This window comes from Nerophis lumbriciformis, linkage group LG16, assembly GCF_033978685.3.
Source record: "Nerophis lumbriciformis linkage group LG16, RoL_Nlum_v2.1, whole genome shotgun sequence".
NCBI classification, from domain to species: domain Eukaryota; kingdom Metazoa; phylum Chordata; class Actinopteri; order Syngnathiformes; family Syngnathidae; genus Nerophis; species Nerophis lumbriciformis.
In genome coordinates this window covers 44,127,587-44,140,449 of record NC_084563.2, presented here as the reverse complement: position 1 = coordinate 44,140,449, position 12,863 = coordinate 44,127,587, and the positions used below count along the sequence as shown (strand labels likewise).

The following is a 12,863-nucleotide window of genomic DNA, read 5'->3' as shown; positions in this document are numbered from 1 at the left end:
TAGAAACATCATACAGGACCTAATCGAAGCCTATAACTTTGATCAATAATTTACCCCTCCAAAAAAATTACAGCTTACAATTACAATTTATTATTCTTACTACTTATCACTTAATGTCAGTGTTAATGTTACATTTTCTGCTTCGCCATTATACCGCCATTCTTTCATGTTATGCTGCAGCCAGAAGCTGAGTTTCAAGGAGCGTGTCAGGATGGCGAGCCCACGCGGTCAAAGCATCAAGAACAGGCAGACTTCCGTGAATGACCGGCGCTCTCCAGCGGCAGACGTCGGTGCAGACGGCACAAGTCCTTCCAAGGTGCAGAAGAGCTGGAGCTTCAATGACCGCACGCGCTTCAGACCCTCACTGCGTCTTAAAAGCCAGTCCCGATCCACCACTGACGGTGAGTGGCAGTTACACAAATTGTTTATTATTTATGTGTATTTCTGCAGCGTCCCTTGACTTTGTGGATTATTCCGAGTTTTATTTCAAGTCACTCTGATGATTTGTTTTGTGCAAGGTGGCAGCTGTCATTAATTACTTGTGAGGGAAGCAGGCCCATTAAATGCCACATTCTTTTCCGTTATGATAATATTTGTGTATATAATTATAATGGTGTTAGTGAATATTAAATGTCTGTGTTTCTTTTTTGCTTTTTTATGTAGCAGACTCAAACACGACTGGAGAGGATGGTTTTGATGAGAAGGGTTGTCACTGCGAGATCTCAGTAGAAGACTTGCTGCCCTCTGTCAAGTCTGCCATTCGGGCTGTCAGGTAAGAAATACAAATATTTTTTTTAAAAGGGTATTATTTAAAGGGGAACATTATCACCAGACCTCTGTAAGCGTCAATATATACCTTGATGTTGCAGAAAAAAGACCATATCTTTTTTTAACCGATTTCCGAACTCTAAATGGGTGAATTTTGGCGAATTAAACGCCTTTCTAATATTCGCTCTTGGAGCAATTAATTTTGATGTTTTTAGCAAAATATAGTAAAAAGGTATTTAGTTTTTTGTTTTTTTAAATTAATAAATATATTTATTTTTAGGTAAGATGAACATAATAATACAATTTATCTCTAGTCTGGATGATTTAGTTCTTGTCACCCTGTTGTCCTCCCGTCGTGAAAAAAGGCTGTCCTCACTCAGGTCCGCATGGAGCTGGAGGGGGCGTGGCCTCCAGCTCCGGCTGAAAATCGGGAGATTTTCGGGAGAATATTTGTCCCGGGAGGTTTACGGGAGAGGCGCTGAATTTCGGGAGTCTCCCGTAAAATTCGAGAGGGTTGGCAAGTATGTGTAAAACAATATAAAAACAGTTACATAGAAATTAGTAATTAATGAAAATGAGTAAAATTAACTGTTAAAGGGGAACATTATCACCAGACCTATGTAAGTGTCAATATATACCTTGATGTTGCAGAAAAAAGACCATATCTTTTTTTAACCGATTTCCGAACTCTAAATGGGTGAATTTTGGCGAATTAAACGCCTTTCTAATATTCGCTCTCGGACACCGAGTCAAATCAGCTGTTATGTTCCGTTTTTTCGACTGTTTTCCGTACCTTGGAGACATCATGCCTCGTCGGTGTGTTGTCGGAGGGTGTAACAACACGAACAGGGACGGATTCAAGTTGCACCAGTGGCCCAAAGATGCGAAAGTGGCAAGAAATTGGACGTTGGTTCTGCACACTTTACCGACGAAAGCTATGCTACGACAGAGATGGCAAGAATGTGTGGATATCCTGCGACACTCAAAGCAGATGCATTTCCAACGATAAAGTCAAAGAAATCTGCCGCCAGACCCCCATTGAATCTGCCGGAGTGTGTGAGCAATTCAGGGACAAAGGGCCTCGGTAGCACGGCAAGCAATGGCGGCAGTTTGTTCCCGCAGACGAGCGAGCTAAACCCCCTGGATGTCTTGGCTCACACCGTCCCTTATGCCACCGAAGATGATCAAGAGAAGAATATCGACCCTAGCTTCCCTGGCCTGCTGACATGAGGGTATGTCTACAGAATATATTAATTGATGAAAATTGGGCTGTCTGCACTCTCAAAGTGCATGTTGTTGCCAAATGTATTTCATATGCTATAAACCTAGTTCATAGTTGTTAGTTTCCTTTAATGCCAAACAAACACATACCAATCGTTGGTTAGAAGGCGATCGCCGAATTCGTCCTCGCTTTCTCCCGTGTCGCTGGCTGTCGTGTCGTTTTCGTCGGTTTCGCTTGCATACGGTTCAAACCGATATGGCTCAATAGCTTCAGTTTCTTCTTCAAATTCGTTTTCGCTACCTGCCTCCACACTACAACCATCCGTTTCAATTTATTCGTAATCTGTTGAATCGCTTAAGCCGCTGAAATCCGAGTCTGAATCCGAGCTAATGTCGCTATAGCTTGCTGTTCTATCCGCCATGTTTGTTTGTATTGGCATCACTATGTGACGTCACAGGGAAATGGACGGGTGTATATAACGATGGTTAAAATCAAGCACTTTGAAGCTTTTTTTAGGGATATTGCGTGATGGGTAAAATTTTGAAAAAAACTTCGAAAAATATAATAAGCCACTGGGAACTGATTTTTAATGGTTTTAACCCTTCTGAAATTGTGATAATGTTCCCCTTTAAAAAAAAAAAAAAATTGATCCAAGTTGACCAGATTTTTGGGATGATGCATGCAAATACGCCTTGATTGAAAACTGCTCCAAGGAAGCCTTGCTGATTAGATTAGTGCACATGCAATTATGATAAGAAACGACTTTGTTTAAATTAAGCCATCTTTGTTTTATGTTGTATTTGTAATCTTTTTTTTTCTTTCTTTTTTAGTGGGAGAATTAACCTTGCAGATCATGTCTTTAGTAGTTTAGCAATGGGAACAAAATAATTCATATAATTTACAAAAGCTTTGACATATACTAAAACTATGGGTAAAGAGTTGTCAGAAATACATTTAGATATAAGTCAAATCAGGATTATATCAATTTAAATACAACTCTTTTTATTAAATTTTTTTTTGTCCTGTTCAGCCACTTTACAAAAGCAAAGTGCAGGATACTTATCTTATTGCCTTATTTGTATTTGACTTTATTGAGTGGATTCATTTAATGTTTGGTGCAGCCGGACGGGAGCAGGAGGGGATAGAAAGGAGAAGAAAAAAGGTAGACACAGGGGGAAATTGTAGACACAAGAGAGGGATAAGGCAGAGAAACAACAACAACAGCAGAACAGCATCAGCAAATACGATATGTACAAATATGAGATGAAAAGTGATAGCAAAGAATCAGTTAGTGAAGTAAATATCAATAACACAGAAATGACAATGAACATTATTGCATTACAAATGGAGTTATACAAATACCAATAGAAATAGCACCATTTGTAATGAATAATATTAACAATAATTACCTCTGTTATCAACAATACAAGTGTTTCAAATGCAACAACACATATATGTAATGATAACTTGAATTGCAAACGAAGGCAGATAAATGGAGAGGAAGAAAGAGAAGCGAACTATATTAACCTTGTAGATTGTTATAGTAACAATAGGTTAAGCTTTATCAGTGTGCAGTGATTTACCCAGTTTTCCCTGGGGGGACAACATTGATATACAAACCCCATTTCCATATGAGTTGGGAAATTGTGTTAGATGTAAATATAAACGGAATACAATGATTTGCAAATCATTTTCAACCCATATTCAGTTGAATATGCTACAAAGACAACATATTTGATGTTCAAACTGATAAACTTTTTTTTTTTTGCAAATAATCATTAACTTTAGAATTTGATGCCAGCAACACGTGACAAAGAAGTTGGGAAAGGTGGCAATAAATACTGATAAAGTTGAGGAATGCTCATCAAACACTTATTTGGAACATCCCACAGGTGAACAGGCTAATTGGGAACAAGTGGGTGCCATGATTGGGTATAAAAACAGCTTCCCAAAAAATGCTCAGTCTTTCACAAGAAAGGATGGGGCGAGGTACACCCCTTTGTCCACAACTGCGTGAGCAAATAGTCAAACAGTTTAAGAACAACGTTTCTCAAAGTGCAATTGCAAGAAATTTAGGGATTTCAACATCTACGGTCCATAATATCATCAAAAGGTTCAAAGAATCTGGAGAAATCACTCCACGTAAGCGGCATGGCCGGAAACCAACATTGAATGACCGTGACCTTCGATCCCTCAGACGGCACTGTATCAAAAATCGACATCAGTCTCTAAAGGATATCACCACATGGGCTCAGGAACACTTCAGAAAACCACTGTCACTAAATACAGTTGGTCGCTACATCTGTAAGTGCAAGTTAAAGCTCTACTATGCAAAGCGAAAGCCATTTATCAACAACATCCAGAAACGCTGCCGGCTTCTCTGGGCCAGAGATCATCTAAGATGGACTCATGCAAAGTGGAAAAGTGTTCTGTGGTCTGACGAGTCCACATTTCAAATTGTTTTTGGAAATATTCAACATTGTGTCATCCGGACCAAAGGGGAAGCGAACCATCCAGACTGTTATCGACGCAAAGTTCAAAAGCCAGCATCTGTGATGGTATGGGGGTGCGTTAGTGCCCAAGGCATGGGTAACTTACACATCTGTGAAGGCACCATTAATGTTGAAAGGTACATACAGGTTTTGGAACAACATATGCTGCCATCTAAGCGCCGTCTTTTTCATGGACGCCCCTGCTTATTTCAGCAAGACAATGCCAAGCCACATTCAGCAAGTGTTACAACAGCGTGGCTCCGTAAAAAAAGAGTGCGGGTACTTTCCTGGCTCGCCTGCAGTCCAGACCTGTCCCCCATTGAAAATGTGTGGCGCATTATGAAGCGTAAAATACGACAGCGGAGACCCCGGACTGTTGAACGACTGAAGCTCTACATAAAACAAGAATGGGAAAGAATTCCACTTTCAAAGCTTCAACAATTAGTTTCCTCAGTTCCCAATCGTTTATTGAGTGTTGTTAAAAGAAAAGGTGATGTAACACAGTGGTGAACATGCTCTTTCCCAACTATTTTGGCACATATTGCAGCCATGAAATTCTAAGTTAATTATTATTTGCAAAAAAAAATAAAGTTTATGAGTTTGAACATCAAATATCTTGTCTTTGTAGCATATTCAACTGAATATTGGTTGAAAAGGATTTGCAAATGTATTCCGTTTATATTTACATCTAACACAATTTCCCAACTCATATGGAAACGGGGTTTGTAATAGAAATGTGTAGGAGGGGTGTATGGTGTGTGGTCATTAAATATGTATTCTGATATATGTTCTTCACAGAAAATGAGCCAAAGTCAGTGAGTCTCAGTTTGAAAAATCAATTAATTGTATAATTTTTTCTTTTAATAAAAAATTAAAACGGGGTCCCACAGACCCGAACACCACACAGGGATTCAAGTTCAGATCTATGTCAATGGAAAAGTACCATAATCAAGTAATAATTTATATTTCTTTATTTATATTCATGTTATTTTTTTGTAACCTTTTTTTTATTTTGACTTTTTAGTCAGTGTAACATCCATATGTGGAAAAACCTACACAGTAAATAATTTTATTATTAATTAGTTGTATTAATATGACACATAATTTTCCGTATTTTGTACAGGCAACCAGTTCATTTTTACTGCGTCCCAAACCAGACGCTAAATTTGAACTTGACATTGTAAAATTAAGTCTATAGCTTAGTTACACAGGTTATGTTCCAACACTGGCTTTATTGTAATAGTCAACACTATTTACGGCTGTCTACTTGGCAGGCATGTTTTTTTTCCGCACTTTGGGACGCTTGCAGTTATACAAATAGCATTCGATTTGGCCTTGAGGTTTTGCAGGTCCGTACATTAAGGTCTTTTTTTTACACATCTAATTTTAAAAAAGGCACCACATTTTTTGGACTACCGGGAGTCGACTGCTCAGGTGTCAGGATGTTTGTTTTTTGAGGGAGGAAACTTACTCAGCCGGTGTGGAACATTTTGAAGATGTAAAAAACACGTTAAAAAACCCCCCCACCGTGCTCATTTATTTTTCCATTTTTGTCTGGTGGGAAAAAGTGTCAAAGTAATGAACTGTATGTGTTATTGTCAGTCGCTGAATTGAAGCAGTTGGAGACATTTCATTTCATCTTCATTTGTTCTGAATGTGGTTTCATACAAAGAGGGGACAGATGGATATTAGTCTATGGCTAAAATCTGGCATGTTTACATGCATGTTTCTACAAAACCCAAAACCAGTGAAATTGTCACGTTGTGTAAATGGTAAATAAAAACTGAATACAATGATTTGCTAATCCTTTTCAACCTATATTCAATTGAATAGACTGCAAAGACAAGATATTTAACGTTCAAACTAGAAAACTTTGTTATGTTTTGCAAATATTAGCTCATTTGGAATGTGATGCCTGCAACATGTTTCAAAAAAGCTGGCACAAGTGGCAAAAAAGACTGACAAAGTTGAGGATTGCTCATCAAACACTTATTTGGAACATCCCACCGGTGAACAGGCTAATTGGGAACAGGTGGGTGCCATGATTGGGTATAAAAGTAGATTCCATGAAATGCTCAGTCATTCACAAACAAGGATGGGGCGAGGGTCACCACTTTGTCAACAAATGCGTGAGCAAATTGTTGAACAGTTTAAGAAAAACCTTTCTCAACCAGCTATTGCAAGGAATTTAGGGATTTCACCATCTACGGTCCGTAATATCATCAAAGGGTTCATAGAATCTGGAGAAATCACTGCACGTAAGCAACTAAGCCCGTGACCTTCGATCCCTCAGGCTGTACTGCATCAAGAAGCGACATCAGTGTGTAAAGGATATCACCACATGGGCTCAGGAACACTTCAGAAACCCACTGTCAGTAACTACAGTTGGTCGCTACATCTGTAAGTGCAAGTTAAAACTCTACTATGCAACGCGAGAGCCATTTATCAACAACACCCAGGAACGCCGCCGGCTTCGCTGGGCCCGAGCTCATCTAAGATAGACTGATGCAACGTGGAAAAGTGTTCTGTGGTCTGACGAGTCCACATTTCATATTGTTTTTTGGAAACTGTGGACTTTGTGTCCTCTGGAACAAAGAGGAAACGAACCATTCGGATTGTTATAGGCGCAAAATTGAAAAGCCAGCATCTGTGATGGTATGGGGGTGTATTAGTGCCCAAGGCATGGGTAACTTACACATCTGTGAAGGCACCATTAATGCTGAAAGGTACATACAGGTTTTGGAGCAACATGTGTTGCCATCCAAGCAACGTTACCATGGACGCCCCTGCTTATTTCAGCAAGACAATGCCAAGCAACGTGTTAAAACAGCATGGCTTCGTAGTAAACGAGTGCAGGTACTAGACTGGCCTGCCTGTAGTCCAGACCTGTCTCCCATTGAAAATGTGTGGCGCATTATGAAGCCTAAAATACCACAATGGAGACCCCCGGACTGTTGAACAACTTAAGCCATACTTGCCAAACCTCCCGATTTTCCCGGGAGACTCGTGAACTTCAGTGCCCCTCCCAAAAATCTCCCGGGGCAACCATTCTCCCGAATTTTCCCCGATTTCCACCCGGACAACAATATTGGGGGTGTGCCTTAAAGGGACTGCCTTCAGCGTCCTCAACAACCTATCGTCACGTCCGCTTTTCCTCCATACAAGCAACGTGCCGGCCCAGTCACATAATATATGCGGCTTTTTCACACACACAAGTGAATGCAAAGCATACTTGGTCAATAGCCGTACAGGTCACGCTGAGGGTGGCCGTATAAACAACTTTAACACTGTTACAAATATGCGCCACACTGTGAACCCACACCAAACAAGAATGACAAACACATTTCGGGAGAACATCCGCACCGTAACACAACATAAACACAACAGAACAAATACCCAGAACCCCTTGCGGCCCTAACTCTTCCGGGACGCTACAATATACACCCCCGCTATCACCAAACCCCAACCCCCCGCCCCCCATCACTCAAGGTTGGCAAGTACAACTTAAGGTGTACATCAAGCAAGAATGGGAAAGAATTCCACCTGAAAAGCTTCAAAAATTGGTCTCCTCAGTTTACTGAGTGTTGTTAAAAGGAAAGGCCATGTAACACAGTGGTGAAAATGCCCGTGTGCCAACTTATTTGCAAAAATAAATGAAGTTTCTCAGTTCGAACATTAAATATCTTGTCTTTGCAGTCTATCCAATTGAATATAAGTTGCAAAGGACTAGCAACTCATTGTATTCTGTTTTTATTTACCATTTACACAACGTCCCAACTTCACTGCTTTTGGGTTTTGTAATTTGTCTGTTCATTAAAATGCGCTGTCCCATTCAGATAAATTCAAATTCAGTCTGCTAAATCAAATTATTTGCGTTTTTAACATACTTGGCCGATAAATCTAATTCCGATATATCGAGGCTACTTGTGTTTACCATAAGCAAGCTCTTCCTTGTTCTGCTCTCCCCCCCCCCCCAGAATAATGAAGTTCCACGTAGCAAAGAAGAAGTTCAAGGAAACGTTGCGTCCTTACGACGTCAAGGACGTGATTGAGCAGTACTCTGCAGGTCACTTGGACATGCTGTGTCGCATTAAGAGTCTGCAAACCAGGTAAGAAGGATGAATGACCTGATCTACTGTCAATGTATTCCGCATGTTTTTTTATTTACATGTACAGTGGAGGAAATATGTATTGATCCCCTGATGATTTGACGCAGAGGAAGGGCAACGGTTATATTGCATTTCTCCCATTGTCTAACCATCACAATAATAGAGGTCTCTTTCTTACCAAGCGCCTTGCTGATTGATTGATTGATTGATTAATTGAAACTTGTATTAGTAGATTGCACAGTACAGTACATATTCCGTACAATTGACCACTAAATGGTAACACCCGAATACGTTTTTCAACTTGTTTAAGTCGGGGTCCATCAGCAGTCCGATATTATCGGACATCTCTAGTCTACTTTTATGCTTGCCTTTTACAACATTCAATCTTCAATCAATCAATCTTTATTTATATAGCCCTAAATCACAAGTGTCTCAAAGGGCTGCACAAGCCACAACGACATCCTCGGTACAAAGCCCACATACGGGCAAGGAAAAACTCACCCCAGTGGGACGTCGATGTGAATGACTATGAGAAACCTTGGAGAGGACCGCATATGTGGGTAACCCCCCCCCTCTAGGGGAGACCGAAAGCAATGGATGTCGAGTGGGTCTGACATAATATTGTGAGAGTCCAGTCCATAGTGGATCCAACATAATAGTAAGAGTCCAGTCCATAGTGGGGCCAGCAGGACACCATCCCGAGCGGAGACGGGTCAGCAGCGTAGGGATGTTCCCAGCCGATGCACAGGCGAGCGGTCCACCCCGGGTCCCGACTCTGGACAGCCAGCACTTCATCCATGGCCATTCCCATGTTGTTCGTACTCGGTTCAAATTGTGTTAGGTTCCGTTAAATGTGTAAACCCCCGGATGGAGAGGGCGGAGACCGTTTTAACAAAAAAATAAAGTGTACAAATCAGGCCGCGAGCAAACTCAAGAACTCATGAATTAAAAACGGCTAAATTAACTACTTTTTTCTCTCTGGCACTCATCAAGGGCGGACGCTCCCCTTTCCTCTCCCTTATCTCTCCTGCTTGCTTCTTTGTCTTGTCTTGTCTTAACTTTCTTGTTGCCTCTTTTTGCACTGCTCTCCAAATCTAAATATTGGAACTAATTAACTGGCCTCTCAATGAAATTGACGAGACCTTGGGTTTGGGGGAACCGGTTGTTACTGGACAAATGACGGACTCTTGGGAGAAGAAGGAGTGCCGCGTGCCTGGCGAACCTTCCAGTCGAGGACGTGACGATAGCCACCTATTCGGAATTATGACAACAGGACTTCTGCAGATTGGAGTAAGCGTTGCTCTGGTTTATCGACCAAATTGGAAGTTGCTGGCAGTCTTCAAAGTACCCCAAAGCTGCCAAACATATTTGGAGGATGCGGGCGGAACTGTGCACACTTTGTGATTTGGATAACATCGGACTGTCTGCCCAGAAGGATGAATTTGAGGACCAGTCATAGACAATTTAGTGTGAAAAGACAAAACAAAACATTCCATCTTGGATTGTTTCCCTGGCTTCGGGACTCTCCTGAAGGACAGTGCAGCGAAAACACAACAAACTCCCGAATACGTTTTTCAACTTCATGGTAGTTGATGGTCTGTAGTCCAGTCCAGTCTTACAATCGTGTCCCTGGTGACGTTTGAACGCAAGAGATCCTATAACACAGGCCTGGGCAATTATTTTGACTGTGGGGGGGAGGGGCAAATTTAGAGAAAGAAATGTGTCTGAGGGCCGGTCATTGGCGTTGTTAGGCATATTTTAGGGGGGCTCAAGCCCCCCTAAAATATTCTTAAGCCCCGCAAAATAATTTGGTGTTTTTTTTTGGTTTTTTTACAAATACATGCCGACATAGTCATTATAAAGTGGCCCGAATATGAGTTTAAATAAATAATCATATAACCTGTTATTATTCACTCAGTTTCCCCTCACTTCGTAGCGTAAGGTAGAGAGCCCCTTTAGTGCGTCGGTATCCAATCCATTTCACTTGTTCATATAGAAAATGCCCACATCACTCAAATTCCAGTCCGCATTTTCTCTGCGACCTTGCTTGCGGTCCTGCAGGTGTACGAAGCACATTATCTTCCTTTCCAATGAGTGAAGCTGCACGAAACCTTGTGTGTGCAATTGTAAATAATTTAGTGTTTAAGTTTTGTGTTTCTTGTAGAATCTATATAAAGTAATGTACATTAGCCTATTGTTAAAATAATGAAAAAAACATCATTAAATATATTTGTTTTATTGTATTGTTACGATAATAGCTGTTGTATTATTATAGGCTGACTTGTTAAACATTTCATAGGGTTTTCAGAGGGAGGAAAAACCAAGACATTTAATATAAAATGTAAAATGAATATATACATAAAAAGAAAAAGAAAAAAAATGGTTAAAAGCCATCGTCCCGGGGAGCATTTCATTTCGTCCCGTGCATTTAAAAAAAATAATAATAATAACAATGAATAATTTCTAAGTCTTTGTTTGCCGTTTGTGAAGTTTTGTGCTTGCGCGTAACATTCGCTCGCATCCTGTGCATCTCCTGGGGGCTAAGCCCCCCATGTCCTTAAAAGCTAGTGACGCCCCTGGGGCCGGTATATCTGATTTTTAGGAACACTAATACAAAACTTCACAATAATGTCTGATTGAATGCTAAAAACGTTTTGACAGCCCGCCTAAAAAAACGGAATGGAATATTACATTTTTCTATGAACGATAAAACACTGAATATTGACAACATGTGAACGTCACAACCCCTACCGATCGACATATTTTACAATCAAGCAAAACGCGACAAACAGCGAAATATGAACGCAAAGGGTAAAAATACAATCTGATATATAACTAAGTTTTAGAACTTTGTTGTGAAAATCTCCTTCCACGTCTGTCCCTGACACCCACATTTCAGGCTGACACTCTGTGGAAACCATACTTGCCAACCCTCCCGGATTTTCCGGGAGACTCCCGAAATTCAGCTTCTCTCCCGAAAACCTCCCGGGACAAATTTTCTCCCGAAATTCAGGCGGAGCTGGAAGCCACGCCCCCTCCAGCTCCATGCGGACCTGAGTGACGTCAGGTGCGCAACACCACGTAAATCGTTGGCCAACCAAAAAGTAACCCCAGTACGCTATAGCCAACATTCACCAGGAGATGGCAACAGACAAACATAGATAACTCTATTACATTCCTCCCCTTTTAGAAATGTATAGAAGTTACTCAAAATAAATAAACAACCCAACCAAAAAAATGCAGCAGCTCAATTAAAAAACTGTACTTAAGCCACATTCTTTTTTTTTTTTTTTTTTTTTTAGTACTGAACTCTTAACCCTCATTTGTAAAAAAAATAACATGCTTATTATACAAACAGTATTTGTACACCTTTAACACAGATTTGTATACTGTCTTCAGAGAGTCAGTTTTTTTGGTGGTACTCGAAACCTTTCTGGGTACCTGCGAAAGGGTGTTCAGCATGGTTAGAAAAATAGTGACGGAGAATAGAACAAGGATGGACAATTCAACCCTTAACTCAACAATGAGTAGATGAGTGTTATGTGTGTGTATATGTGTAAATAAATGAACACTGAAATTCAAGTATTTCTTTTATTTATATATATATATATATATATATATATATATATATATATATATATATACATATATATATATTGTGTATATATATATATATATATATATATATATTGTGTATATATATATATATATATATATATATATATATACATATATATATATATTGTGTATATATATATATATATATAGTATATATATATATATGTATATATATATATATATATATATATAATAAAATAAATATATATATACAGCTAGAATTCACTGAAAGTCAAGTATTTCTTTTATATATATATATATATATATATATATGTATATATATATATATATATATATATATATATATATGTATGAAATACTTGACTTGGTGAATTCTAGCTGTAAATATACTCTTCCCCTCTTAGCCCCGCCCCCAACCACGCCCCCCGACCACGCCCCCACCCCACCCCCCACCTCCCGAAATCGGAGGTCTCAAGGTTGGCAAGTATGGTGGAAACGCTCCCCACCCCCACTGCTTGGTGCCTCGTCTGAGCTGCTGTGACTAACATTACCATAGTAACTAATTAGATTACTATAGTAACTAGTATATCATGCAAAAGCTCAGATTCCAACCATTGAAATACTTTGCATAGTTGAAGACTTACGGTCATTAGAAAACATCACTGCACATCATAATGGCAGCTACACTTTCCA

The 12,863-nt window shown here is 39.8% G+C and overlaps 1 protein-coding gene across 1 annotated transcript in view; it reads left to right on the top strand.

The window, feature by feature from the left end:
• The window catches only part of LOC133617283 (potassium voltage-gated channel subfamily KQT member 5-like), a 323,477-nt gene that overhangs the window by 288,848 nt on the left and 21,766 nt on the right, over nucleotides 1-12,863 (top strand). The window contains exons 11-13 of the mRNA XM_061977202.2: nucleotides 181-401; nucleotides 664-772; nucleotides 8,460-8,591. Of these exons, the coding sequence (XP_061833186.1) occupies nucleotides 181-401; nucleotides 664-772; nucleotides 8,460-8,591 (462 nt within the window). The remainder of the gene's footprint in view (nucleotides 1-180; nucleotides 402-663; nucleotides 773-8,459; nucleotides 8,592-12,863) is intronic.